The following is a 26,621-nucleotide window of genomic DNA, read 5'->3' on the forward strand; positions in this document are numbered from 1 at the left end:
AGACAGCTCCTGCTGTTTGCTTCACTGTGGATCTTTTGCTTTCTTTTCCTTTTTCAGGAAAAGCCCCTCCCAATCTCCCTCCTGGAGTCCCACCGTTGTTGCCTAATCCGTACATCATGGCTCCAGGCTTGCTACACGCCTATCCGGTGAGTGGGATGACTGGCTCTTTGCAGTCATGTTATGCCACTAGATCACTCCTAGCTCTGTCTTCAGCTAGCAAGGAGGAAGGTAGTATAGTAGAGAAACCAAAAACTGTAACATCGGCTCAGTAGGACTGCCTTGGATGGGAAGAGTTTGGACCTGCTGTTTTCCATAAAACAGTAGCAGAGGAAATCCATGTGCCCGTGAGGGTAAATGTCTGTAATTCTGGTCACCCCAGAGCAGATCCTGTCTGCCTGTTCTCTACAGCTTCCCCAGCCTTTGGGGAGCAACAGCCCTCGGTCAGAGCGCAGCTCATGTGTGGAAGTGTGGAGCTGTATTAGCAACATGGTATGACAAAGGCCAGTCAGAACAAGGGTGGCTACTGCCACAAAGTCTAGGGGTGTGTCACAGCCCTCTTCTGAAGGTGAGGACAGATTTCAGTGTTGGAATAATTTCTAGAGGAAAATCGTCAAGTGTGTGTGTAGTCTGGAGCAGCAGTGCTACACGTTCGTGCTCAGTCTTCATTTGAGCAGCTCATAAACACTGAGTGTCAGTCTTAACAGTAGTGAATGCTGGCTGCCTGTACCTAGGTAATTGTGTAGCCTCTGATTGTCTGCTTCTGGCTTTCTCTCACATTTATCTAAATGTTTAATCTAAAATTAGGTGTCTTTACCTAGTCTGTGTCCCTAACATAATCTCCTGCTCTTTTTCTAGCCACAGGTGTATGGATATGATGACTTGCAAATGCTCCAGACAAGATTCCCTTTGGTGAGTACTGAAGACTGACATGGACCCATCACATCCATTGATCTAACAGCTCGCTGTTGCTGCGTGCTTTGGGTGTACAGACAGGTCAGGCTGTGAGGTAGTCCTGAAGAGCTGGCAAAACAGGGTGCTAAATGGGTGCACCTCTCCGTGGCAGTAGTGAGGAGTTAATCAGTTGCTCCTTTGCACTTGGGGAGTTAGGAGCACTAGTTATTCAGACAGCGGTATCAATGGTGGGGCTAGGGAATGTGAGAGCTACAGCAGGCAGAGCTGTTTTGCCTGACAGTGGTGTGATGAGCTGCTGTAGATACTTGCCTCTGATCCTTGAAAGAGGCGGTGACTAAATACTTTGATGAGAATGGGTTTTATTTAGCAATACGACATGTCCCTTGTGAAGTGGAGGGGAAGGTCCAGGCAGTTTAAGGACTGCATACCAGTAGACCTTATCTGGTTCTTCTAATAACCAGATGAGGGGGATGGTGCATGCTACAAAAACCTGGGATTGCTGTAGGCTGTGATCAGCCTCGCTGTGGCTGATTGAACTGCAATGCTCCCAACATATCCAGCAGCTGCAGCCCAGAAATTCTTCTTTTCCAAAAGATACTGCTTTGCATCTTTGGACAGAGCTCATAAAACTACTTCTCCTTTTGTTTTTATTCTTCAGGATTACTACAGCATCCCATTCCCTACACCCACCACCCCGCTGACTGGAAGAGATGGCAGCCTGAGCAGCAATCCGTACTCCGGTAGGGAAAAAGACTGCTCTGATTGCATATCCCATCAGGTGTTCATGCTGCTCCTTACTAGTTTCCTGTGCTGTTGTCCACTGGAGCTACGTCTGCACCAGCCTCCTGCACTGGCTTTGGTCTAGAGCACATTTCAGCAGCTAAATTCTTGACGTGTTTTTGATCATCTGGTCATGTCAAGGCATGTTACCAGGAAGATGTGGACAAGTAGGAGTTAATGCGGCAGTTGGAAAGGGAGTGAGGAAGGGCTGAAGTAATCTGTGGGGTGTAAAACTGGGGAACTGCTTTTCAGGTCGTGGTGAGGCAGGGGTTAAGCAGTGCTTCTCAAGCCCTTAGAGTAAAAATGCAAACACAAAATCTGGAGAAATTAAGGGCTTTTTTTAATCTATGCGACAGTCTCATGGAGGAAGAAAACAGGGTGTTTAGGACCTGTCAAAATCAAACCAAATGCTCAGTGGGTGGCTGATCTCTCACTGACCTTGGTAGGTGCACTTAAGTCACACTGCTGATTTGCCATGGGCAGTAGTTGTGCTGAGCTTTCATGTGCTTTAGGAATTGTTGCACTTTGTGGATCGCTCTTTTTCCAGCACCACTTCTCCCCTGCTACAGCAGGAGCTTTTTTGTGCGGAAGTGCTTTTGCCTGGCATGCTGAGCCTGAAATCCCAAGCTTAGAGTGCGGCACTGCTGCATGCGTAGTTTGCCAAGTTAACATCGGTGATAATCGTTTGTGGCTATCCTGGACTCACTTATGAGCTGGGGCAGCACTGTGAAATTCACTGGCTTACTGTGTGAGCTCTGAATAGGGAGCCTGTTTGCATGGAAGAGCAAAACAGGTGCTCACAAAGAGCAGCAAAGGGAGCTTCCCCGAGCCCTGCAGCCAAGCCCTTGCACAGTGCCCAGACTGGGAAGAGGGGAGGCGATATTTCTGAGTACTCTCTGCAGGCTGCTGGGCCTCTGCAGCAGCATTTGATTTGGTGCCACCAGCAAGAGAGAGGGATGTGTGTGAGCCCTGCTGTAAAAAGGGGCCATTCACACATCCTCAACTGGAAGAGATTTGACTCTTCTCTTCAATGAGGAGCTGTTTGCTGGTAGGACAGGGCCCCCAGGCTGCTGCCCTGGGCTCAGGTCTGGCACTGGAGAGAGCTGAGTTGTGTTCAGGCCTGCTGATGATGCATGGAGGGAGCTTGGGGAGAGCTCTATCATCTGGGCTCTGTTGCTGTGAAGGCAGCCAGTAGCATGTTTATCCAGTGCTGGATCGAAGGCTGACATCAGGTAGTGCAGCACTGTAGCTTAGCTGCTGGGGGTTTCTCTTCCCCTCTGAAGTCCTCCTCTCAGGGATGAGAAGAGCAATTAACAGCTTAGCTTTATCAGTGTTCAAGGGTCTGAGGGCTTGTGAGGGCTGTAGTTCTTAGTAGCTGTAGTAGGGGCAATGGTCAAGTCACTGTTGATCAAAACGCTGGGTCACCTTTGGGCTGAGCTAAAACATGCCAGGATTTGACACATGTTCTTCAGTCTCCTTTCATCTCCTGTATTCCAGGTGACTTAACAAAATTTGGCCGAGGTGATGCCTCTTCCCCTGCTCCTGCAACGACTTTGGCCCAGCCTCAGCAGAGCCAGACCCAGACTCACCACACCACGCAGCAGACGTTCCTGAACCCAGCGCTGCCTCCTGGCTACAGTTACACCAGTCTGCCGTACTACACAGGGGTACCAGGGCTCCCCAGCACCTTCCAATATGGGCCCGCCGTGTTCCCTGTGAGTTTCCCAGGGGCAGGGCATGGGATTCAGGCAGGAGGGTGTCCTGGTTTCAGCTGGGATAGAGTTAATTGTCTTCCTAGTAGCTGGTACAGTGCTATGTTTTGAGTTCAGTATGCGAAGAATGTTGATAACACTGATGTTTTCAGTTGTTGCTTAGTAGTGTTTAGTCTAAAGTCAAGGATTTTTCAGCTTCTCAATCCCAACCAGTGAGAAGCTGGAGGGGCGCAAGAAGTTGGCACAGGACACAGCCAGGGCACCTGACCCAAACTGGCCAACGGGGTATTCCATACCATGTGACGTCACATCTAGTATATAAACCAGGGAGAGTGGGGGTGGGGGGGATCGCCGCTCGGGGACTAACTGGGTGTCGATCTGTGGGTGGTGAGCAGTTGCACTGCGCATCATTTGTACATTCCAATCCTTTTATCATTACTGTTGTCACTTTATTAGTGTTATCATTATCATTAGTAGTTTCTTCTTTTCTGTTCTATTAAACCGTTCTTATCTCAACCCATGAGTTTTACTTCTCTTCCCAATTTTCTCCCCCATCCCACTGGGTGGTGGGGAGTGAGTGAGCGGCTGCGTGGTGCTTAGTTGCTGGCTGGGGTTAAACCACGACAGAGGGCAAGGCAGCAAAGCGTCTCCTCACTCCGCTTCTCTCCTTTCTGTAGGTTGCTCCTACCTCTTCCAAGCAGCATGGTGTGAATGTCAGCGTCAACGCATCAGCAACCCCTTTTCAGCAGCCCAGCGGCTATGGCTCTCACGGATACAGCACTGGTAAGAGATCCAACAGAGCATCTTTCTCAGCAGCAGTTACTGACAGTGGCAGGGCTCGTTCACAATCTCACTGGCTGTGTAAGGGGACTGCTCTCTTCCTGCTTCCAGCAGTAAGGGAGGAGAATGGCCATGGTGCAACTTGCAGGTCATTTGATTCTCCTTGGAAAGGCCCAGGCTTGTTCTGCATCCATGTCTGGAGCAGGTTTGAGGAGTACAGAGCACTTCACGACCTTCCTCTGTGCCCAGCAGCTGGATGGCTGGGGCCTTGGACTCATGTCAGAGAGCTTAAGCTGCTGAATTGTTTGGGTTTTGTTTGTTTTTTTGGTGGTGTGTTTTGGGGTTTTTTTTTTACTGCCTCTGTCATCAATAGAACAATAATTATTCCAGATTTGAGCCTGGGAACTTGTTTGACTCCTGTATTTGGCAAATGCATGCTTTCTAGAGAAGTGTCCTTCTTGATTCAAAGATGCAACAAGGTCATGAACCTGCCACTTGTCTTGGTACTGGGTTTCACTGGTTAGTGTCTGGCTCGTCTACAAAGGGCCTGCATTTGGGTTCCTCTTCCAGCTTTTAAATTGCTGTTGTGCCTTTTTTTCACTACATTAGAGCCCTTCGAGAGACTATTTTCTCTTTGCAAAGATACTAAAGCTCTGTACCAGGCCACCTGGTACTGAGTCTTTCAAACCTTTTTCATTTCAACCCTTTTTCTGGCCTTAAATGATTTCTGAGGGTTTCCTCTGTACCACCAGCTTTTTGGAAACTGCCAGCATCAAATGCAGGTTGTGTGCCAGTGTTGCCAGTCGTTGCACCAACCATCCCAGCCCACAGTTGAGTTGCCTGTTCTGCATCTAAGGAGCTCTCGGGCCATTCTTGCTACTGTGTCATGCTGGGAGTTTATCTTGTCTGTCTGCTGCATTCTCCCTGCTCTTCTCAGAGTTGCTATTTTGTGGGCTCTTCAAGAATGTGCATTTCTCTGGGTGGCAGCAGGCCCCTAAATTTGTTTCTGGAGGTATTCAGAAACTGCTTGTGTCCAGAGCAAAAGAACTTATATTCGTACAGGCACTTTGCAGCTTAGCCTTGCCAAGACCCTGCTCCCTAGGATGATGACTGTCTCCAAACCTCACCTGGCTACCAGGCCACTAGAGCTCTCCACCTCCTGTTGCTGGCGTTAGCAGCAGGAGCTACTGCTGCTACCAGTGGCTGCTGTCTAATGCTCACTTGCCTTTCCTTCTCTGCAGGTGTATCCGTGACATCCAGTAATACAGGAGTGCCAGACATCTCGGGCTCTGTCTACTCCAAAACTCAGGTTAGTGTCTGATGTGTGCTCCAGGAAAGCGCTGCTTTGCTGGGGAGCAGAAGCCCAGCTCTGAGACAGCCTCCCTAGGCAATGAAGTCTCTTCCCCTTGGAGCAGCCAGCCAGGGAGAAGGGAAATGCTCAGCCTTTCCCAACTTTGAGCAATTCCAAGCCCAGAAAGAGCTGCAGGCAGAGACTCTCTCTGTTCTCTGCACTATGCACTGACTCCCAGGCCCAGGACTTGTAGAGCTGGGAAGGGGCACACTGCCAGCCAGGGGCAGGGGAGCGCCACCCAGCTCCCAGCCCTTACTCCGCCATTGGCGTCTTCTCCTCAGCAATCCTTCGAGAAGCAGGGTTTTCACACTGGAACCCCGGCAGCCTCCTTCAATCTGCCTTCAGCGCTGGGCAGCGGCGGCCCCATCAACCCCGCAACGGCAGCGGCGTACCCCCCCACTCCTTTCATGCACATCCTGACCCCGCATCAGCAGCCCCACTCGCAGATCCTCCACCACCACCTGCAGCAGGATGGGCAGGTAAGCAACCCCCCTGGCCCCCTGGCCCTTGCTGGGGTATCTCCTAGGGCTCTTGCTCCCCCCCACCCCAGCCCCCCTCTCCCTCCCTCCCTCATGCCCTGCGGCGGACACACGCGGTGACACGCACATGCTCACACCTGCACATACACACAGGGCCGATAAGAGGATGAGGTGAGGAAGGCCCGGGGTGCACTCCACTGGGGGGTACTCAGCACAGCCCCCTTGCTGCCGGGCTGTACCAGGTACGGTCGGGTAGTGCCCCTTCACGCAGACATGCCTGGTACGCCCTGACCTCCCCCTTCCTCGGAGTGGTGGCTCCGCAGGCCGGCAGCGAAGGGGTTACTCGCCACAGCCATGACCCCACCGTAGCTTTCAGGTCTAACCTTGGATTTCTATTGTCATAGTTTGTCCCTTTATTTTACATATCCTGGTACTGCAACAGCTTCCATATTTGCAGATGATACTGTGCTGCCAACGCCAGCAGGAAGACCAGGTAATGAACCTCTCTGATAATGCATTGCACTTGCCCTGGGGTCTCCCCCTGCCCCTAAGGCCCCCCAGGCTCACGTAGCCCTTTCCTTCTCCCCTTGTGGCCCCGCCAGGCGAGGAGAGAGGCCCTCAGTCAGTTTGTGCACACACACACACCCGCGCGCACAGACACACACTCCCCTGCTCGAACCCTTCCCTCCCTTTTCCCCCCTCCCTGTTGGGCGGCAGCCCCCGCAGAGCTGCCAGGGCCTTCGCTGCCTGTGGTCCTGGCATGGTGCTGGTCTGGAGGAAGGCGCAGAGTGGAGGGGAGGGTCCTGTGGCTGCTGGGGCAGCAGATGGCATGGCAGGAGGGCTACTGGCCAGCTGCTTGGTGCAGGAGGCAGCCGGTGCCCTGGTGCCGGTGGCCCCAGAGAGCTTGTGCTGGGCTGAGGTGGGTCAGCAAGCGCCAAGGAGCTGTAGCCCGCAGTGCCTGTGGTCTGGACCCGTCCTGTGGGGGACGGCAGTGTCTGCGGCTGAACCGCCCGAGGCACGCCAGCATCGCCCTGCGGAGCAGGCTGGGGTTGGGACCCCAGAGACGGCGGCACCGGTTCCCCCGCAATAACCCCCTGCTTCTCCTTCTCGCCCCCTGCCCCCTTCCCACAGGGTGGCTCTGGGCAGCGCAGCCAAGGCAGCTCCATCCCCCAGAAATCCCAGGCCAACAAGTCTGCCTACAACAGCTACAGCTGGGGCGCCAACTGAGGCCGGGGGCGGCCCTCTCCCACCACTTGCTTCCAGAAGAGAATCCCACCGAACCTGACATCGAAGGATCCCAGGGAGGAGAGCGCCCTGCCACGGGGCAGTGTCCGGGCCCCGCAGCCCCTGGGCAGGGCAGGCCGGCAGGCGGCTCTGCGTTGTCTGTCTTCAGCCACCTTTCCTGTTGTATGTAATATAGAATTTGTATTTTTCTTTCTTTTCTTGCCCACTCCCCACCCCCACCCCCCCCCCCCCGCATTCAGATTCTGAACCGTTTGCCGTAGGGGCCTTTTTTGGTTTTTACTCCTTTCTCCCCTCTCCCACTACCTCCTGCTGCCCCAGAACCTCTCGGATCCAAAGGAGTGGAAGCTGCGAGTCGCCTACAGCAAACCCCCTTATTATTAGGAATAAGAACAGTAATTGATATGAACAGCATTGTAAGATGAATTAGTTGAAGTGGTTTTTTGTACCGTGTTCTAAATTTAATGGATAAATGTGTCTTGTATATAAAAACAAAAACCCCATGCCGTCCTGTAGTTCTCTCATTTCCTCGCCCACCCTCTGCTGCTCTCTGCCACCAGCCCAGAGGAGCCCTGGAGGGCACCCCCCAATTTTACGTTCTCCGTCTGCACCCCCTCCCTCCCTGCGGGCCCCGAGCGCAGGTCCTGCCCCTCCTTGCACGCTGTAAGTATCTTCTGCTTCTGCTTTTGAGGGTTTTTTTGGTCTTTTTTTTTTTTTTTTCTATGCAGTCCAGATCTTGTATTTTTCAGTTTGAACTGGTCACTTCAACTGAAGCCCCTGTGCGGGTGATTTACTAAAGAGAATAAAGATCACAAAGTGATGCGTGTATTTTTTAATACCTACCTTCTCAGCCTGGTTCCATATTTTTGGTGCGGGGTGTGGAAGGCCCTGGGGCAAGGGTAGAGGGAGCAGCTCTGCCCACTCCTCCCCAGCTTTTGATTCCTACCCCCCCTTTTGTGGATTTTTCCTCTTCCCAGCTGCAGTGCTGGGCACCAGGATCCCAGCACAGGGATGTCGCTATCTTCTTCCCTGTCCTTTCCCTGGACCAGGGACCCCCACCTTCCCTTTCTCTGCTCCCCTCCCTCGGTGCACAGCTGCCCTCCACCTGGGGCTTGTGCTGTCCCAGTTGCCTCCTGCTCTGGTGCTGCTGGTGCACCTCCCCGAGGTTCAGGGGCACTCCCCACCCCCCTTCTCCCCACAAGAGCCTCCTGAAAGGACTGGCTGTCATGGGAGGGGGGGTCCTAGTGCAGGGGAGGGGAACAGGACCACTGCTATGATGGCAGGAGCCCATGGGTGCTGAGCTGCCTTCCAGCCCTGTAGTCCCCATCACCCTGGAAGGGCTGAGCTGTGAGGTAAGGGGCTGGGGGGTCCCTGCCACAGTGGCGGGGGGGGGGGCAAAGCTGGGGCTGGCTTGAGCCCCCTGCCTGTGCTCTGGAGGCCCAGTGGTGTATCGTGGGCTGGACTGGTGGGGCTCGGCGGGGGGGCACAGGGGAAGCCCGGGCACCTGCCGGGGCTGAGGGATCCCTGAGTGGTGTAGGATGGAGCCCAATGCCTCCCCCCCCACGGGGTGCTGTACCGGCCCCGCACCATCGCTGCCGACCCCGGCAGCCCCCCTCCGGCGGGACCTCCCGGGGCCAGGGCTCTGCCCTCGAGGCTGCCGGCGCCAGGGTCCGCCGCTCCCAGGCGGCCTCGGGAGCTGGACAGAGAAACCTGGGGCCGGTGGATGATGCTCCTGGGCGTCCCGGGGACAGCACGGGCCTGCCGGCCGGAGCGAGAGGCCTCGGAGCTGCCCCGGAGCCTGGGGCGGTCGGGTGGGGAAGGCTACGGCCTGTGAAGAGCCTGGGGGTGACCTGACGGGGCCGGGGCGGCCTGCGGGGCGGGACGGGGCCCCGGGGGCGCGCCTGGGCCCGACGGGGCCCCGGCGGATCCGTCTTCGCTCAAGGCCGCGGCGCCTCGCGACACCCGGAGGCGCTTGGCGGCGGCGGCGCTTTACGGCAGCGCGACCCGGGCGCGGCGGACGGCGGCTGGAGCGCGATGAGCTTTTACGACGCGTTTCGCGGTTTCTTCGGGTTTCCGGGGCGGCGCAGGTACTGGGACCCCGGCGTCGGCCCGGCCCTGACCGCCGGCCACCCCCGACTCGGCGCCCCTGGTCTCCCCGGCCCCGCAGACCCCAGCCCGGCTCCTCCCGGTTGCCCCCCGTGCCCCCGCCCGCATAGGCCCTGTCCCGCTTCCCCCCGCTCCCCAGCCCCTTGTTGTCCCGCGGGTCCTGTCCCGGCCCCCGGTTGTCCTCCCGGGTGTCTCAGCGCCGCGGTCCCACAGGCCCCGGGACCCGCTCTTCGGCGGCACGGCGTGGGACGAGGAGGAGGAGGAGGAGGACGGCCCGTCCCTGGCACAGCCCCCCCAGGACTTCGCCTTCGGTTTCAGCCCCGGCGGATCCCGCGGTGCCTTCGAGGAGCTGTTCCGGGACGTGGGCGAGCTCCTGGGCGTCTTCGGGGGGGCCCGGGCTGGGCCCCCGCAGCCCTTCGGTGGGGATGGGAAGGGGCTGCCCCCGCCGGGGGCTGAGTTGGGCCCTGGAGGCCGATGCGGAGCCCCCTGGGCGGCCCGGCCTGACCCAGCTCCCTCCCCCCCCCCCCCCCCCCCCGCAGAGCCCCCTCTTCCCGGCCCCAGCGAGGGCAGCACGGGGCAGCAGCTGCGGGACTCCATGCTGAAGCACCCAGAGAGTCCCGCTCCCGGTGCATCCCCAGGAGGTTCTGAGCACGCCAGCGAGCCGGCCCAGCCCTGGAGACCCTTCCTGGGGGTGGGTGAGGGCTCTGCCTCACGCGGGCTCAGCCATGGCGGCTGTGAGAGCCTGCCGTTGCGGTGTTGCACTTTGCCTCCCCGTCACCGGCATGTGGCTTTGCCTTGCAGGTGGAAGACGCTCACCCGGCTCCCCCCAGCCTCAAGGAAGACCAAGGTGGGTGCCAGGAGCAGGACTGCAGGGTCTCTGCCTTCCCCACTTTACCAGCTCACACTGCTACAGCCCTCGGGGTGTGTCCCCACGCTGCTGTCACTGTCTCTCATCTCCCCTGCAGACCTGGACTCCCAGGTGTCCTCCACAGGGTTGGGGACCATCCTGAGACCCAACGAGCCCAAGTCCCACTCTTACTTCCAGAGCGTCTCCGTCACCAAAGTGACTCTCCCCGATGGGGTGAGTGTCCCCTGCGGGTGCAGCGATGGCCCGTGGGTGACCTGGGGACACCGTCTCTGGCGCAAGGAGCAGAGCCTGGGGTGGTGGCATCCCTCAGGGCTCGGTGCTCTGCGCAGGTGGTGGAGGAGCGCCGGACCATGCAGGACAGCCAGGGCCACTGGGAGACGACGGTGACCCGCCGGAGGGGAGACCAGGCCTTCATCACCACCACCAAGGAGGATGGGCAGAGCAAGGACTACCGGGAGGAGGTGGTCAACATGGATGACTGTGAGTGGGGTGCTGAGGAGGGCGAGGGGAGCGGGCCAGGTCCCTCTGAGCAAGCTCTCCCTGCTTTCCCAGGGGAGCTGGCACAGTTCGCGGGCACGTGGCCACGGCAAGACGAGCTCCACACTCCCAACCTGAGCGACCCTTCATCCGCGCTGGGCAGCTTCTTCCGATGCTGGTTCTCAAGCTGGTAGCTGTGCCCCCCCCAGGCTGAGCACCCCGTAGGTGTGATGGGTGCAGGGTAGGGAGATCCCAGGGCCATGGGGACAGATGCTGGCTTGGGGCTCAGGCTGCTGGCTCCATCCAGGGTGGGCAGTGGGCAGCAGCCTCTTCTCACCATCTGTTTTTGTTGCAGATGCGTCAGATCCTGCTGGGGGCTGGCACCAGGGCTGGGGGCTGCCTGTCTTCTGGGATGCTGCGGATCTGCGGGGACCCCTGTGGGGGCTGAGTGTGTGTGTGCGTGCATGTGTACAGAGCAATAAAGTCTATTTATGCTAACGGCGACCTGCCAGGCTCCTTCAGGCTGGAACCTCCTCGATTCAGAGACAGAGCCCCGCACAGCTGCCGGGGTGGCTCCTGGGGGCTGCCCCATGGGTGCAGGCAGCTGCCTGGCTTCTCTGCCCTGGCTCCATGCCCACGCTGCTCCCTGCCCACCTCCTTCTCCCATTTCACTGCCTGCCCTGTGCTGTGCTAATACCTCCCCTGGGCCGCTCTCGAGGGCCCATCTTGGGAGGCTTTCCAAAGGTCTCTTCATTAGCACTGCCTGCGGTTGTGGCTTGGGCAGGGATCTGGCAGGGAAATAGGGGGACTCCCTGGACGGGAAACACCTGTGCCAGCTCACCTGAGCGAGGAGGTCTCGCTCGGGGACCCTCGGGGGGGCTCCTGCCAGGTCTGGTCCTACTGGAGGATGCCAGCGTCACGAGGCAGCGGTGTCCCCAGCCCCACGTGGGACTCTGGTCCCTGCCAGGCGTCTCCCTGTGGTGTGGCCCTGGAGTGGTTTAAAGTCTGCGTGTTATCACCCACCCCAGCCCCGGGGCTCATAAAATCGTGCCAGGACGGAGACACTGACGCTGCTGTTGCCACTGCCTGTTCCCAGCCGGCCCTATGGGCACCACTTCCTTCTTGAAGAGGGCCCAGGCTCTGCTCCGCATCCGGAACCAGCTGGTGCGGGAATGCCTGGCTGAGCTGCTGGCTGTCTTCGTGCTTATCGTGAGCGGGGCACACGGGTGGGCCGGGGCTGACCGTGGGGGTGGGGGCAGGCGCTGGGTGGGCCAGGGCTGACTGTGGGGGTGGGGGCAGGCGCTGGGAGTCCCAGGGCTCTCCTGCCTGTCCCTCGCTGGGGGTGGGGGGGTTTGGGGCTGCACCGCGCTCACTGAGAGACTTGACGCTGCCTGGCCTCCCGCTTAGATCCTCTTCCTGCAGCGTGGTACACCCTCCACTGCAGCAGCTCCAGCACAATAAGGGCACCGGCACTGCCATGTGGTCCCTGAGGGCTGGGCAGCACAAGCCTTGATGCCTCCTGCCCTGGAGCAGGCAAAGTTGGGGCTCCAGAGCCACACTTGGCATTTGGGCTGCATCCCGCGATGGCAAATGGTGATGCCATGACTGCACCGGCGGCACCCCTTCCCCACTGTCTCCCCAGGGAAGCAGATTGCTTAATTGTTGATAATTTGTTTACTTTGCTGTCAAAACCACAAGCGAGATCAGTAACTGCCTCCCTGCCTGTACCCTGTCTGGTGCCCAAAGCTGGAGCCCAGGGGGTGGGGGAGAAAACCACGGAGGCAACGCAGCCAGAGGCACCAGAGCAGCCCTTGCCTTGCTGCCCTTCTGCCGCCTGGGATCAGAGCTAATCCTGCCAGTGGCTGCAGTGCGGGGGAGCAGGGGGGGAGCTTGGCGAGGGGACAGGGGGGCCACAGTGGAGCTGTGTCCCTCTTCTCCAGCTGATCACCCTGAGCGGCTCAGCACAGATGGTCACCAGCTCCGGGACGAAGGGGAACATCCTCACCGCCTACCTGGCAGGCGCCCTGGCAGTCATGGTGGCCATCTACATGGCAGGGGGAGTCTCCGGTGAGGCTGGGGAGGTGGTCTCAGGTCCCGCCTTCCCCCAGCTGCAGATTCCCCAGGACCCTCCAATCCCAGCCCCTCTCTCCCCTCCATTGCAGGGGCCCACCTGAACCCGGCGTTCTCCCTCGCCATGTGCCTGCTGGAGCAGTTTCCCTGGTGGAAGCTTCCCATCTTCGTGGCCGTGCAGACCTCGGGAGCTTTCATATCTGCCGGAGCTGTCTACGCCCTCTACTATGGTACGGGGAGGTGGGCAGGCGCCTGGCGGGGGAACACCGCGGTTGTGCCGGGGTGGCTGGGCTCGCAGATGGGCTCTGCCTCTGCTCCGCAGATGCCATCCAGCGCTACAGCAATGGGACCCTCACCACCTCTGGCCCCTGGGAAACCGCCTCCATCTTTGCCACCTACCCTGCTGACTACCTCTCCCTCTCCAACGGCTTCTTGGACCAGGTGGGTGCCGGTGCCGGCTCCCCTCAGACCCCTCTGGCGGTGCCAGTCCCTGCGGCGCTGAGCTTCCCTGCCAGCCCCACAGGTGATGGGCACAGCGCTGCTGATCGTGGGCATCCTGGCCATTCTGGACACCCGCAACAAGGGTGTCCCCAAGGGCCTGGAGCCGGTGGCCGTGGCCCTGCTAGTGTTCTCCATCGAGGTCTCCATGGGCTCCAACTGCGGCTGCCCCATGAACCCTGCACGGGATTTCGGGCCCCGGCTCTTCACCTACGTCGCGGGTTGGGGCGCAGAAGTCTTCAGGTGGGTAGAGGGAAGGAGGTGAGGTGGAGGGTGGCAGGGGTGACCCCCTGCCCACCGTGCCCCATCCCCAGCAGGGGCAATGGGTGGTGGTGGGTGCCGGTGGTGGCACCACTGCTGGGGGCCGCCGTGGGCTCGGCACTTTACCAGCTCCTCGTGGCTTTCCACCACCCCCTGGAGGAGGGTGACCCCCCGGCCGAGCAGACCTCCCTGGTCCTCGTCAACGTCGCCATCCCCCCAGACACCAACATGTCACCTGGGGAGAAGGACGCTGGGGGGATGCTGCCCTGGAAGAAGTGACACCGGGGGGACCCCCCACCCCAAGCTGGCAACACGGTCGTCGTCCCCTGCCCCGTCCCTGTCATGCCATTAAATGAGCCCTGAGGCCGTGGGGTGTCTCGTGTCTGGACAGGGGGGGCAGCGGCGCAGGGGGCATGGGACAGGGGAGGCAGCGGCCCCCAGCCCCCCGGGGGCTGGGGCAGAGCTGGCCAGGCCTGGCTGCGGGGGACCCCGGCCCGGGGGACATGTGCTGCCGGGGGGGGGGAGGGGGGCTGCCCCCTTGGGACCCCCCGGGGGTACTCCTCTGCCCCCCACCCCGGGCCCCTCCCAGGGACCCCCTGGGGCTGCCCCGCTTGTACTCCGGGACCCCCCGGGACTGCCCCCCCCCGCTCCCCGGGAACGCCCGATGCCGCCACCCCCACCCCCCGCTCCCCGGGCCGCCCCGTCCCCCCGGGGCAGCGTTCGGTCGCTCCCCCCGCCGCCCGCCCCATCACTTCCGCCGCCGACCGGCGCCGCCGCGGCCATGGGGCGCTGAGGCGGCGGCAGCGGCGCGGTAGCGGGAGCGGGGCCGCAGCGGCCACGGTACCGGCCCCCCCGGCCCCCGGCCCCGGCCGCCCGCTCCCCATGGGCTGCGGGGCCGCGGGCCATGGAGCGGTGGGCGGCCCGCCGGGCCCCAGGTGAGGGCGGCGGCGGCGGCGCCCGGTAGGCCCCGGTGGGCCCCGGTGCGGCCGTTGCCCCGGCAACGCGGCGGGGGCGGGGCGGGCCGGGAGGGCCCGGGCCGGGGCACCGGCAGCGGAGGCGCCGGATGGCGCCGCCGGGGCGCGCCGAGGTCCCGCAGCCATGACGGTGCCCCGGGAGATGCCCGAGAAGTGGCGGCGGGTCCACGGCCCCGGTGGGGCGGGTGGGTGCGGGGCGGGGTCCTGCGGCGGGACCGGGGGGGGTGTGGGGGTGCAGCTAAGAAGGGCTGCGGGTCTGGGGGTGCAGGGCTGGGGACGCCAATAAGCAAGACCGGGGATGCAGGATCTGGGGGTTCTGGGACAGGGGTCTGGGAGTGCGGGGCTGGGGGGGGTCTGTGGGTGCAGATATCCAGGGCTGGGGGTGCAGGTAAGCAAGGCTGGGGATATGGGGGTACAAGTTTGGGGGGACAGATAAGCATTGCTGGAGGGTCGGTCTGTGGGTGCAGAAGAAGAGGGCTGGGAGTCTGGAGGTCTGGGGTCGCAGCTAAGCAGGGCTGGGGGTGCAGGGCTGGGGGTCTGGGGGTGCAGCTAAGCAAGGCTGGGGGTCTGGGGGTGCAGCTAAGCAAGGTTGGGGGTCTGGGGGTGCAGGGCTGGGGCTCTGGGGGCACAGCTAAGCAGGGTTGGGGGTCTGGGGGTGCAGTGCTGGGCATCTGGGAGTGCAGCTAAGAAAGGCTGGGGCTCTGGGCGTGCAGGGCCAGGGGTCTGGGATTGCAGCTAAGCAGGGTTGGAGGTCTGGGATTGCAGGGCTGGGGGCGCAGATAAGCAGGGCTGGTGGTGTGGGGTTGCACAAGAAGAGGGCTGGGGGTGCAGGGGTGTGGGTGCTGGTGTGGGGGGAGCAAAGGGCCACATGACATGGCTGGGGAGCTTCCCTGTTCTCCTGGGGGTCTGGGGCTCCTGGGCTTGCCTGGGGGACTTTGAGAGGTCTGGGAGTGCAGAGAGGAGGTCTGGGGGTGCAGGGGCACCGGGCTGACGGAGCGCGCTGTGTTGCAGAGGAGGAGAGGCGGGTGCGAGCCAATGCGCGGGAGTACAACGAGAAGTTCCAGTACGCGGTGAGTGGGGTGGCCGAGCCCAGTCCCTTGGGGCCTCGTCCTGAGGCTCGGGCAGGTTTGGGGGGCTGGGGCCTGCGTCACTCCCCCCCGGAGCAGCAGGGCGGGGGTTACAGCTAAAAATAGATGTTTGTCCCTGAAAAAATTGTGCTGATGAGCTGTTAACGCCAACGGAGCTCAGGGGCTGGGGCGGCCCAGCTGGAGGGGGGCACGGTGTGCTCCCATGGGGAGGGATGCAGCCCTCCCATCCTCTGCCGGCCCCCCTCCCCCCGTTCTGCCTGCACCCCTGCCCAGTCCCTGATGTGGTTCTGTGTATGGCTAATTAATGAGCTTCTGGAGCCACTGGGGGAGGGGCACCGCTCACCTTGGCCTCCCCCTCCATGCTGGAGGTTATTTCTGGGTGCTCCAGACCAGGCCCTGCATCGGCCTCGCCGTGGGCGGGGAGCAGGGGGTCTGGATGAGGGTGACCCTTGGGGAGGCTGGGTGCTGCCGCCTGGGTGGTCCGGATGCTGCCGCTGAAGGAGGGTGGTCCCTGGGTACTGGCTGGTGACTGAGGTGGAGGAATCGGCTTCTCGAGGAAGCTGCCAGGGAGCTAGAGCAGGCGCAGGAGCCGGGGATCCAGGCTGCTGTCCAGAGCTCCCAAATTAGGGGTGCAGTGATCTGCAGCCCTGCCCCCAGAGTGATGCGGGGGGGGGGGGGCAGTGTTACAGGGCCTCAGCAACTTGTGACCCCCCTTCTCGCCCCGTCCGTCCCCAGAGCAACTGCATCAAGACCTCCAAGTACAACATCGTCACCTTCCTGCCTGTCAACCTCTTCGAGCAGTTCCAGGAAGTGGCCAACACCTATTTCCTCTTCCTCCTCATCCTGCAGGTGAGTGCTGGAGGGCCTGAGGAGGCAGATGGGCCCCCCCCCCCACTGTCCTTCCCTGGCTGGGCAGCAAGGAGGGCCCAGGGCATGTCCTGCCACTGGCAAGCGGTGGGTTTGGCACCCTTGAGCAGGGGTAGCGTGGGCCTGGGGCTGGCCTGGTTCCCTGTAACTCCTGCTCCCTGTCCCCAGCTGATCCCACAGATCTCTTCGCTCTCCTGGTTCACCACCATTGTGCCTTTGGTTCTTGTCTTAACCATCACAGCTGTCAAAGATGCTACCGACGACTATGTGAGTGGTCCCCCAGGTGCCCCTCTACCCAGGCTGGCTGCCAGCAGGGCATGGGGACTTGGAGCTGGGCGGGGGGCTGTGACCCTGGTGCGGGTGTGCAGTGCCTGGGGCCATGGCATTTGCAGGGGGAGGGACGCAGGACCCCATCCCCAGAGGGGCTGACACTGCTGTCTCTTTCCCTCCGCACCCAGTTCCGCCATAAAAGTGACAACCAGGTGAACAACCGGCAGTCTCAGGTGCTGATCGGCGGAGTGTGAGTGTCATGGGGACAGGGCAGCCGGGGACAGGGCCACGGGGCCCTGCGGGATGCAGCACAGGGCTGCAGGCAGGGGCAGAGTGCAGTGGGGCAGGGGAGAGGCAATGCTGCCGGTTCCTGCCTAACTCCACTCTGCTGTCCCTCCGCAGCCTCCGGCAAGAGCAGTGGATGAATGTCCGTGTCGGAGACATCATCAAGTTGGAGAACAACCAGTTCGTGGCGGTGAGTGTGGCACCAAGGCAAGCATGGTCCCAGCTGGGCAGCATGCAGGGACAGCAGCATGGTGTGGTGCTGCACCCGGTCTGCTTTTCTGCTCCTCCATCATCTCCTGGGGTGCAGACATCAGGGACTCACCAGCCTGGAAGTTGCATTTAAGTTGTAGTGCTTGAGCCATGTTTGAGCTCTGGGGATTTGGCTGATGTGGGCGCTTCAGGCAATGGTGTCCATGTCAGGGTGCTGGCAGCACCCTGCTAAGGACGCGTGGTTCTGGAGATCCCGCTGGCCCCTGGCATCTGAGGGCCAGGAGCTTCCCTGGGGAAGGTGTAGGGGAGCCCCAGCGTCAGCACAACCCTTCACGTGTCTCTCCCGGCAGGCTGACCTCCTCCTCCTCTCCAGCAGCGAACCCCATGGGTTGTGCTACATAGAGACCGCGGAGCTGGACGGGTAGGTAACCCCTGCTCGCCTTGGCTGGCAGGGGAAGCTGAAAGGCAGGAGTGAGAATGGGCTGTGGGCAAGGCAGGAGCTGCCACGGACCTGAAACCGGGGAACATCTGCAAAGGCTCTCCCTGCCAGGCTGTCACTAACCCCGCACGTGGTGCCTCCTTGCCCGCAGAGAGACCAACATGAAGGTACGGCAGGCCATCCCTGTCACCTCGGAGCTGGGTGACACCAGCAAGCTGGCTCGGTTTGACGGTGAGTGCCTGCAATGGGGGAGCCCCTGGGTTTCCTCCTCCATCACCTGGTGTGGGTCCACCCTGGAGACACCAGGACCATCCACTCAGTGGTGTGGTCCTGTGGCTTGAAGCGGATCTCTGGGGAGCTGGGGACAGTGCTGGGAGCACTGGGATGGAGCTGGCCACATGCAGAAGGCATGTTACAGCTGAGCCATCCCCTGCACCCAGGCGAGGTGATCTGTGAACCCCCCAATAACAAGCTGGACAAGTTTGGCGGGATGCTGTACTGGAAGGAGAACAAGTACCCCCTGAGCAACCAGAACATGCTGCTGCGGGGCTGCGTCCTACGCAACACCGAGTGGTGCTTCGGCCTCGTCATCTTTGCAGGTGGGCTGGGACAGCTGCTGCCGCTGCACTGCGTGTAAGAGACCCCGCTGATGCCCTTCCCTCTCCCCAGGGCCCGACACAAAACTGATGCAGAACAGCGGTCGGACCAAGTTCAAGCGGACGAGCATCGATCGGCTGATGAACACACTGGTGCTCTGGGTATGCGGAAGGCAGATCCCAGGGAGCCCAGGCTCTGACCTGGTTGGGGCTCTGATGTCCTGTCCTGTCCTGTCCTGTCCCCAGATCTTCGGGTTCCTGGTGTGCATGGGGGTGATCCTGGCCATCGGCAACGCCATTTGGGAGCATGAGGTGGGCGTCTGCTTCCAGATCTACCTGCCCTGGGATGAGGGGGTGCACAGTGCCTTCTTCTCTGGCTTCCTCTCCTTCTGGTCCTACATCATCATCCTCAACACTGTGGTGCCCATCTCGCTCTACGTGAGGTAGGGCAGGGGCCGAGGGGCTGGGCTGGGGGTGTGCTAGGGGCAGGCACCGGGAATTAGGGGTGCCCTCTGGGGAGGGGAGATGGGGACGGAGACTCACGGGCAGAGCTGTGTGCGTGGGGTGGGTGTGGGCTGCTCTCCTGGTGATGGGCCACGTCTGCCCTCAGGGATACCCCAAGACCTGAGACCCCACAGGTCCTTTGGGGCCCTTCCGGCTGTGTCTGTCCGGCTGCTCGTCTCTCCCTACCCTGGCTGTATGCTGGTTATTTTGCTCAGCCCTCCTGCAGTTCCCAGGCTTCTGCACTGTCCCCTTCTCTCTCTCTTTTAATTTCTCTCTCTTTTCGTTCCCCAGCATGGGTTCTGTCACCCTTAGCCCCGAGGTAAGAACGTGTCACCCCCACCCCTCCCACTAGCTCATTGCTGTCTGCCCTGGGCGCCGGGGAGGGGGTTTGGGGCGCGTAGGTGTGAGAGATGCCTGGGGAGCCCTGTGGGCTACCCCCTCGGTGCCAGGTCCTGCGTCCCCAGCCCTGGCTTGGCGGTGGCTGTCGGTAGGAGCGGGTGCAGGCCAGCCCTGGGGAAGGGCGCGGGAGCCAGCAAGCAGCATGGGGGCCCTGGGTGCCAGGGGGCCCCAGGTGCTTGGGGGTCTGGGGTGGGTGGGTGTGTGCCCATCGCTGGCTCAGCAGAGTGTGCTGCCCTGCTCCGGTGACACCCAGCTTTCCCCCCCTGCAGTGTGGAGGTGATCCGTCTCGGGCACAGCTACTTCATCAACTGGGACAAGAAGATGTACTGTGCCAAGCGCCAGACACCAGCCGAGGCCCGGACCACCACCCTCAATGAGGAGCTGGGGCAGGTGGAATACATCTTCTCTGACAAGACCGGCACCCTCACCCAGAACATAATGGTCTTCAGCAAGTGCTCTGTGAACAGGCACAGCTATGGTGAGTGCAGGGCACCGGGGCCGGGCTGAGTGCCTGCAGGGTGCGGAGGTACTGGCTCCCCTCCTGCAGACCCTTTGGGGCACTGGGGGCAGCTGGGGGACAAAGGGGCGCAGCCGTAGCATTGTGGGGCTGCCACTGCCCTGTGGCCTCCCTGGGTGCGGGTGCCAGTGGGGCAGCAGCATTGGGTCACTGTCCTGGTTAACTCTGTGCCTTGGTTCACAGGTGACATGCAGAATGTGCTGGGTCACAAGGCGGAGCTGAGAGAAGTAAGGGTACTGCAGGGCCGGTGCCTGACTGTGCCGTGTGCTGCAGGGGCGTAACCCCATCTCTGCCCCTGCCAGAGGCCAGAGCCAGTCGATTTCTCCTTCAACCCACTGGCGGACCCACGGTTCCAGTTCTGGGACCCCAGCCTGCTGGAAGCCGTCAATCTGGGAGACCCCCACGTGCATGAGTTCTTCCGCCTGCTCTCGCTCTGCCACACCGTCATGTCCGAGGAGAAGAGTGAAGGTGGGTGCGGAGGGCAGGACCTGTCCCTGCACAGCTGGGGGCATGGTGCTGGCTCTGACCCCCTGTGCTGTCCCCAGGGGAGCTGTATTACAAGGCTCAGTCCCCAGATGAGGGAGCGCTAGTCACAGCTGCCAGAAACTTTGGCTTCGTGTTCCGGTCCCGCACGCCGAAGACCATCACGGTGCACGAGCTGGGTCGAGCCATCACCTACCAGCTGCTGGCCATCCTGGACTTCAACAACATCCGCAAGCGCATGTCCGTCATCGGTGAGGTCCTGGGCATGGCACAGGGGCTGTGGGGTTGTGAGGGCCCTGGTGGGGCTGGGGCGTGGGGGCTCAGTGCGGTGTGCTGGAGACCAGCCCCATGCGGATGGTGATGTGACTGTGGAGGCATCATGGGATCATGGCTGGGGATTGGAGTGGGACCCACTCCTGCACCCCTGAGCCAGGCAGCTTGTCCCCTGCTCCCTGCAGTCCGCAGCCCCGAGGGCAAGATCCGTCTGTACTGCAAAGGTGCTGACACCATCCTGCTGGAGCGCCTGCACCCCATCAACCAGGACCTGACCAACGTCACCACCGACCACCTCAATGTGAGTGGGGCAGGGCGCTGCGGGCAGGGCTGGGAAGGGAAGAGAGGCTGCCCAGAAGCACGGAGCCTGGCTTGTGCCATGTCCTGGGGGGCAGTCGGGGTCTGGGGGCACCGTCAGGGTCTGCCTGTGCACCCAGCTCCAGCCACTTGCAGGAATATGCTGGTGAGGGGCTGCGGACGCTGGTGCTGGCCTACAAAGACCTGGAGGAGAGTTACTATGAGGACTGGTCCAAGCGGCTGCGCCAAGCCGGCAGTGCCCCTGAGGCCCGTGAGGATCGCCTGGCTCGGCTCTATGACGAGGTGGAGCATGATATGATGGTACGTGGGCTGGGGGCACTGGGGGCAGGAGGTGACTGGGGGGCAGCCCCTGCTGACCTCCCACCTGTTTGGGTCCCCCAGCTGCTTGGAGCCACAGCCATCGAGGACAAACTGCAGCAGGGGGTCCCCGAAACCATTGCCATCCTGACGCTGGCCAACATCAAGATCTGGGTGCTGACGGGGGACAAACAGGGTGAGGCATTGCTGGGGTAGGAGTCTGGGCTGGCTACAGATGAGAACATTCATGGGCTGGATCCCACCTGCCTGGGGGGTGGTGGGACAGACACTCCCCCCTGAGCTGACCCTGGCTCAGCCCCTGGTTTCCTGTCCCCAGAAACAGCTGTGAACATCGGCTACTCCTGCAAGATGCTGACGGATGACATGACAGAGGTGTTTGTGGTCACAGGCCACACTGTGCTGGAGGTGCGAGAGGAGCTCAGGTGAGGGTCGGGGGGGCAGGGCTGGGCAGAGGACACACGTGGGGCCAGCATGGGGCACGGCTGCTTGTGGGCGAGCTGGGGGATATGGAAGTGCCCTGAATCGGGGCCCCCGACCCCTCTCTTTCTCCTCAGAAAAGCCCGGGAGAAGATGATGGATGCATCGCGCTCCATGGGCAACGGCTTCTCCTACCAGGAGAAACTCTCCTCCTCCAAGTTCACCTCAGTGCTGGAAGCCATTGCAGGCGAATATGCCCTGGTCATCAATGGGCACAGCCTGGTAGGGACCTGGGAGTGCCAGGCTGGACAGGGCACCGTGCCCAGCTGTGGGCCATGCTCCCCATTGTCCCCCTGCTCTCCTCGCAGGCCCACGCACTGGAGGCTGACATGGAGGTGGAGTTCCTGGAGACGGCATGTGCCTGCAAGGCCGTCATCTGCTGCCGCGTCACACCCTTGCAGAAAGCCCAGGTGGTGGAGCTGGTGAAGAAGTACAAGAAAGCTGTGACCCTGGCCATCGGGGATGGGGCCAACGATGTTAGCATGATCAAGAGTACGTCCTGGGGTCTGGGGAGCTGCAGGAGGGACAGGTCCCCCCTTGCACCATCCCGGGCCCCATGGCAGCCTCTGTCCTCGCCCCTCTGTGCCCCACTGGGGCACAGTCCCACTGTGGGGGGCTGCCACCCCTGGTCCCCTGTGCTCCTGGCAGAGCCCTCCTCACTTCATGTGTGTCTTCGCTCTGCAGCTGCCCACATCGGGGTGGGCATCAGCGGGCAGGAAGGCATCCAGGCGGTGCTGGCCTCCGACTACTCCTTCTCGCAGTTCAAGTTCCTGCAGCGCCTGCTCCTGGTGCATGGGCGCTGGTCTTACCTACGCATGTGCAAGTTCCTCTGCTACTTCTTCTACAAGAACTTCGCCTTCACCATGGTCCACTTCTGGTTTGGCTTCTTCTGCGGCTTCTCAGCACAGGTGCGTTGCTGGCTTCTTGTGTTTAGAGTTGGGGAGGGTTTGTCTGTGGGACCCCTCTGCTCAGAAGCATGCCCCAGTCCCCAGGCTCCCTGTGGGACCTCATCCTGCACCAGCAGGCACAGCTTGGGATCCCTCCAGAACGCGGCAGTGTGTGGTGGGTGCGAGGAGCCCGTATGGCCGGGGCTGCCGCTCGGTGGCAGCAGCACCCTGTGCCGCTTGGGGTGGGCACCCTCAGGAGGGGGGACTGGCGGCGGCTTTCCTTTTCCGGCAGCTTTGGGTGCTGGGGCCGGCTGGGGCATGGGGCAGACAGGTCTTGTGTCCCCCTGAGCACTCCATTCCACGCAGACCGTGTATGACCAGTACTTCATCACGCTGTACAACATCGTCTACACGTCACTGCCCGTGCTCGCCATGGGCGTCTTCGACCAGGTACAGTGGGGAGCGGTGAGGGTGGTCCTTGGGTGCATGAGGAGCTGGCCTGGCTCCCCTGCGTGACCCACGCTGCGGAAGAAAGGGGTGCCTGGGTGCCCAGGCTAGGCTGTCCTTGTCCTTCTGTGGGTGGTGGTGGAGGTCAGCCCAGCCCCAGCCTGCCCTGGGCTGGAGGGAGGTGCCCAGAGTGCCTTGTGCCCCCAGGATGTGCCAGAGCAGCGGAGCATGGAGTACCCCAAGCTCTACGAGCCTGGGCAGCTGAACCTGCTCTTCAACAAGCGGGAGTTCTTCATCTGCATCGCCCAGGGCATCTACACCTCCATCCTCATGTTCTTCATCCCCTACGGCGTCTTCGCTGATGCCACCCGCGATGATGGCGCCCAGCTGGCCGACTACCAGTCCTTCGCTGTTACTGTCGCCACCTCCCTTGTGATTGTCGTCAGCGTGCAGGTAGGGACACGGCTGCTTGGTCCCAGCCCCTCACCTGTAGCACAAAGTTTGGGTCCCATCCTGCCCTGTGGCCGTGCTCGGAGCACTGCGGCCATCCCCTGAGCCCTGCCTGCCCCTTCCCCTCTCCATCAGATCGGGCTGGACACAGGCTTCTGGACGGCCATCAACCACTTCTTCATTTGGGGCAGCCTGACCGCCTACTTTGCCATCCTCTTCGCCATGCACAGCGATGGCCTATTCCAGATGTTCCCCAACCAGTTCCGCTTTGTGGGTGAGTCCCAGGGGGGCTGAGCGATGCCGCCCCACCCCAGCAGGGTGCTGCCCCAGTTGAGCCCTGGCTGGACTCGCGCTTCCCCGCCCCAGGTAATGCACAGAACACGCTGGCCCAGCCCACTGTCTGGCTGACCATCGCCCTCACCACTGTGGTCTGCATCATGCCCGTTGTGGCCTTTCGCTTCCTCAAGCTGGATCTGAAACCTGAACTCTCAGACACGGTGAGAGAGTGTGGCCTGGGGAGCGAACACGGGGTCCCGACCCCAGAGGGCATGCGGTTCTGGGGGTCCCTGACCCTGTCCCCTGGTGATGTCCCCAGGTGCGCTACACTCAGCTGGTACGGAAGAAGCAGAAGACCCAGCACCGGTGCATGCGGCGTGTGGGGCGTGTGGGCTCGCACCGTTCTGGCTATGCCTTCTCCCACCAGGAGGGTTTTGGGGAGCTCATCATGTCGGGCAAGAACATGCGGCTCAGCTCCCTGGCACTCTCCAGCTTCGCCACCCGCCCCAGCGCCAGCTGGATTGAGACCCTGCGCAAGAAGAAAGGCAGCGACGGCAGCACTGCCGGCAGCCCCAGCGGCGTGGCCGACAAGACACTCAAGGTGTGAGGCTGGGGGAGTTGCGTCCCCTCCTGTGCAGCCAGGGGCACCCCTGCCCCCTTCTCTCACTATGGCCCATGGGGGGCCAAGCCCCTCCTGGGGGGGGGGGTTCCTGTGGGGGGAGCAGAGGCCATGTGGGCCCAGGTACTGAGGTTTGGAGGAGTCTGGACTGCCGCAGTGTAACCAAAAAAATACTCTTCCCCGTCCCCAGGATGGACGGCCGCTGTCCCCAGCAGCCCCCCCGGGCCGCTCCTCTGTCAGTATTCACCTCCACGGAGTGCAAATACCCCATCACATGCGAATGTATTATGCCAGAGCCACCACCACGGGCGGGCGCGGGGGGTCTGGGGGGGCTGTGACAGCGCCCTGCCCCCTCCCCCACCCCTCAACCACGTGTCTTCTTTTTATATAAAACAGGAAAAAAAAAAGATAAAAAAACCAAAACCCCACAACAACAACAAAAAAAAAAAAGGAAGGAAAAACCCTCCACGTTTACAGAGCAACTTGTTTCTCTCAGTGTTGGCACGGCTGGTTATGGAGGGGAGCGCTGGGGGCCTGACACTGGTGCCGGGGGGGCGAGGGATGTCACCGTCCTCCAGCCCCCTGCCTTGGGGTGCGCCGGGATAGGGTGCCGGGTGGGAAAGGGGAAGCGTTCCCCGGCTCCTTCCTGCTTTCTGCGGGAAGCAGGGGCGTTTGCAGGCCGCTGTGATTCACTCCCACGCTGGGGTCTTGCACAACACTCGGCCTCTGCTTCCTCCCTCCTCCTCCTCGCCAGCTCCCAGGGGACCGGACCCTCGCGGGGGGAGGGGGGGCAGGTGGGCATCGTCCCCTCCCCGTCAGAGGGTCTCTGGGGGGGTGTTAGGGTCCCGGGGGCCGCTCTCTCCTTCATACCAAAGAGGAAACTGTTCAGGACGGGCTCTGGCATGGGCTGGAGTCTATTTTTGGGGGTGTTTGGGGGTTATTTTGTGTCGCGGGGGGGGCAGGGGCGAGGTCATCTAATTTATTACACGTTTCTATATTGCGGAATTGTATCATTTTATGGGTCCACAGAGAAAAGAAAAGAACCAAAAACCAGCTTTTTCTATAAAAAAAAAAAAAAGTTCTGAGCAGCTTCTGCCGTGTCCTGTGTCCTGTGGGGGCGGGCGGCGGGCGCACGTGCGGGCCACCGGGAGCACCGGGGGCCGGGCACCCCCCCACACCCCCCCAGCCCCAGTGCGGGCTGGCCCCGCCCCGCCGGGCGCACGTGCTGCTGCTGCTGCTGCCGAGGGGCCGCCCCCCCCCCCCCGGCTCCCCCCTCCCCGCCCCGGTTTCACAACCGCGGGCACCGGCCGCGCCGCGGGCGGCTCAGCCGATGTTCTCCTGTCCGGCGCCGGCCGCATGGCGCGGCTGCCGGGGCCGCTGCTCCCCGCCGCTCTCCTCCTCCTCGCCGCCGCCGCCGCTCCCGCTCCTGGACGGCCCTGCGGCCCCACCGGTGAGTGCGACCGGCACGGGGGAGGGCGGGGTGGAGCGGCGGGAGTCCCGTCCCGTCCCGTCCCGCTCCCCGCGGTGGGGTTGCGCCGGCTCGGGCCGAGGGAGGGAGAGGTGACTCTGCCGGTACCGGGGCCCCCCGGGTCTGGGTTACGGGGGGGGGACGGTTCCCTGCCAGCGCTGACGGAGCTCGGCCGGGCCCCTGGGAGACGGGCAGGGTGCGGCTACGGGGCACCCCGGGTGGGTGCTGAGGCTGGCTGGGTACTGGATGTTGGGTGCTACTCGGCGCTGGGAGGGTGCTGGGTGCGTTCCCGGCAGCAGGAGCCGACGGGAACCGGCAGGTCCGCGCTGGCTGTTGACCTTTGCAGCCAGAGCCGGGAGAGCTGCCTCGGGCGGCCTCCCTGGCCCCAGCCCAGGCCTTGGCCGGGTGCTGCCCGGTCGCTTAACCCCTCCAGCGCCGGAACCCCAGCACCCCCGGGGACCCCCAGCCTGCTGTTCGCCCAGACACCCGCTCCCAGCTCTCTGCTCCTCACGCTGCCCAGCCGGCTCCCACCGCTGGACCCCCCACTCACACCCTGGCCGGGTGCTGCGGTGGCTGTCCCTGTGGTGGTGCCGGGGGGGGGGGTCCGTGTGCCAGGTGGCCGATGCCCTGCTCGGTGGGGAAGTGCTGGCTCAGCAGGAGCTGCCACTCGCTCTGGCTCAGTGCCTCCAGCAAATATTGACACTGAGCAGCCGCTGGGAATGGGGAGCAGACAGTGGGGCTTCCCCCTTCCCTGGGGACACCTGCGGGGCCTGGGGTCTCATCTCTATTGCCTGACCCTCTCTCGTCCCCCCAGGGCTCTCGCGGGACACGGTGCTGGGCCGCCTGGGAGCGAACATCACGTTGACCTGCCAGGACGAGGGGCTGGCGAACGTCACCGTGTCCTGGAAGATGGAGAAGTG

At 62.0% G+C, this 26,621-nt stretch overlaps 4 protein-coding genes and 1 non-coding gene across 28 annotated transcripts in view; all 5 read left to right on the plus strand.

Moving 5' to 3' along the window:
- UBAP2L (ubiquitin associated protein 2 like) overlaps positions 1-8,099 on the plus strand; it is a 31,343-nt gene extending 23,244 nt beyond the window's left edge. For 11 of the 17 annotated variants that reach the window (XM_052795899.1, XM_052795901.1, XM_052795910.1 and 8 more), the window contains 9 exons: positions 58-146; positions 856-909; positions 1,571-1,652; positions 3,190-3,407; positions 4,082-4,187; positions 5,426-5,493; positions 5,817-6,014; positions 6,457-6,507; positions 7,146-8,099. In XM_052795899.1, the coding sequence (XP_052651859.1) occupies positions 58-146; positions 856-909; positions 1,571-1,652; positions 3,190-3,407; positions 4,082-4,187; positions 5,426-5,493; positions 5,817-6,014; positions 6,457-6,507; positions 7,146-7,241 (962 nt within the window). In that variant the 3' untranslated portion in view covers positions 7,242-8,099. The remainder of the gene's footprint in view (positions 1-57; positions 147-855; positions 910-1,570; positions 1,653-3,189; positions 3,408-4,081; positions 4,188-5,425; positions 5,494-5,816; positions 6,015-6,456; positions 6,508-7,145) is intronic. The other 6 variants (XM_052795907.1, XM_052795914.1, XM_052795909.1 and 3 more) reach the window with 2 other exon arrangements.
- Positions 1,333-1,468, plus strand: LOC128146669 (small nucleolar RNA SNORA58). Its single transcript, XR_008236812.1, has one exon. It is a non-coding gene; the product is annotated as a small nucleolar RNA SNORA58 (small nucleolar RNA).
- Positions 8,100-9,193: 1,094 nt separating the features above from the next.
- On the plus strand, positions 9,194-11,205 carry HAX1 (HCLS1 associated protein X-1). Of its 3 annotated transcripts, XM_052797780.1 has the most exons (8): positions 9,194-9,343; positions 9,576-9,781; positions 9,902-10,053; positions 10,164-10,209; positions 10,328-10,443; positions 10,560-10,710; positions 10,783-10,928; positions 11,063-11,205. In XM_052797780.1, exons 1-7 carry the CDS (start codon positions 9,291-9,293, stop codon positions 10,899-10,901), a joined length of 843 nt encoding a protein of 280 aa, XP_052653740.1. In that variant the 5' UTR covers positions 9,194-9,290; the 3' UTR covers positions 10,902-10,928; positions 11,063-11,205. The 3 variants fall into 3 exon arrangements, with proteins under 3 accessions (XP_052653740.1, XP_052653739.1, XP_052653737.1); XM_052797779.1 differs by having other exon boundaries at positions 9,576-10,053; positions 10,783-10,932; XM_052797777.1 differs by having other exon boundaries at positions 9,576-10,053.
- Positions 11,206-11,300: 95 nt separating this feature from the next.
- AQP10 (aquaporin 10) lies at positions 11,301-14,007 on the plus strand. 4 transcript variants are annotated; one of them, XM_052797775.1, is made up of 6 exons: positions 11,301-11,916; positions 12,648-12,774; positions 12,870-13,007; positions 13,100-13,218; positions 13,301-13,518; positions 13,590-14,007. In XM_052797775.1, the coding sequence occupies exons 1-6, from the start codon at positions 11,812-11,814 to the stop codon at positions 13,813-13,815; spliced, it is 933 nt and encodes a 310-aa protein (XP_052653735.1). In that variant the 5' UTR covers positions 11,301-11,811; the 3' UTR covers positions 13,816-14,007. The 4 variants fall into 4 exon arrangements, with proteins under 4 accessions (XP_052653735.1, XP_052653736.1, XP_052653733.1 ...); XM_052797776.1 differs by having other exon boundaries at positions 12,870-13,218; positions 13,293-13,518; positions 13,590-13,796; XM_052797773.1 differs by having other exon boundaries at positions 12,870-13,218; positions 13,293-14,007.
- A 297-nt stretch (positions 14,008-14,304) lies between these two features.
- ATP8B2 (ATPase phospholipid transporting 8B2) lies at positions 14,305-26,592 on the plus strand. 3 transcript variants are annotated; one of them, XM_052797114.1, is made up of 28 exons: positions 14,305-14,471; positions 15,522-15,580; positions 16,334-16,447; positions 16,634-16,732; positions 16,924-16,985; positions 17,138-17,210; positions 17,581-17,651; positions 17,821-17,900; positions 18,110-18,268; positions 18,339-18,427; positions 18,512-18,708; positions 19,438-19,646; positions 19,869-19,912; positions 19,988-20,153; positions 20,231-20,419; positions 20,627-20,742; positions 20,895-21,059; positions 21,141-21,252; positions 21,394-21,499; positions 21,632-21,776; positions 21,863-22,046; positions 22,239-22,462; positions 22,808-22,891; positions 23,096-23,341; positions 23,474-23,612; positions 23,705-23,835; positions 23,934-24,215; positions 26,516-26,592. In XM_052797114.1, the coding sequence occupies exons 1-28, from the start codon at positions 14,441-14,443 to the stop codon at positions 26,564-26,566; spliced, it is 3,627 nt and encodes a 1,208-aa protein (XP_052653074.1). In that variant the 5' UTR covers positions 14,305-14,440; the 3' UTR covers positions 26,567-26,592. The 3 variants fall into 3 exon arrangements, with proteins under 3 accessions (XP_052653074.1, XP_052653073.1, XP_052653075.1); XM_052797113.1 differs by lacking the exon at positions 14,305-14,471 and adding an exon at positions 14,574-14,695; XM_052797115.1 differs by lacking the exons at positions 14,305-14,471; positions 16,924-16,985 and having other exon boundaries at positions 15,549-15,580.
- The last annotated feature ends 29 nt before the right edge of the window (positions 26,593-26,621 follow it).

Source organism: Harpia harpyja, chromosome 9, assembly GCF_026419915.1.
Source record: "Harpia harpyja isolate bHarHar1 chromosome 9, bHarHar1 primary haplotype, whole genome shotgun sequence".
NCBI lineage: Eukaryota > Metazoa > Chordata > Aves > Accipitriformes > Accipitridae > Harpia > Harpia harpyja.

Coding starts and splice junctions, on each gene's coding strand:
- AQP10 (XM_052797773.1), top strand. CDS start 11,812: ATGGGCACCACTTCCTTCTTGAAGAGGGCCCAGGCTCTGCTCCGCATC. Junction 11,917..12,647: donor TGGCTGTCTTCGTGCTTATC/GTGAGCGGGGCA, acceptor CCTCTTCTCCAG/CTGATCACCCTGAGCGGCTC. Junction 12,775..12,869: donor CATGGCAGGGGGAGTCTCCG/GTGAGGCTGGGG, acceptor CCTCCATTGCAG/GGGCCCACCTGAACCCGGCG.
- ATP8B2 (XM_052797113.1), top strand. CDS start 14,635: ATGACGGTGCCCCGGGAGATGCCCGAGAAGTGGCGGCGGGTCCACGGC. Junction 17,211..17,580: donor AGAACAACCAGTTCGTGGCG/GTGAGTGTGGCA, acceptor CTCTCCCGGCAG/GCTGACCTCCTCCTCCTCTC. Junction 23,342..23,473: donor TGATTGTCGTCAGCGTGCAG/GTAGGGACACGG, acceptor CCTCTCCATCAG/ATCGGGCTGGACACAGGCTT.
- HAX1 (XM_052797779.1), top strand. CDS start 9,291: ATGAGCTTTTACGACGCGTTTCGCGGTTTCTTCGGGTTTCCGGGGCGG. Junction 9,344..9,575: donor GGGTTTCCGGGGCGGCGCAG/GTACTGGGACCC, acceptor GCGGTCCCACAG/GCCCCGGGACCCGCTCTTCG. Junction 10,210..10,327: donor CAGCCTCAAGGAAGACCAAG/GTGGGTGCCAGG, acceptor TCTCCCCTGCAG/ACCTGGACTCCCAGGTGTCC.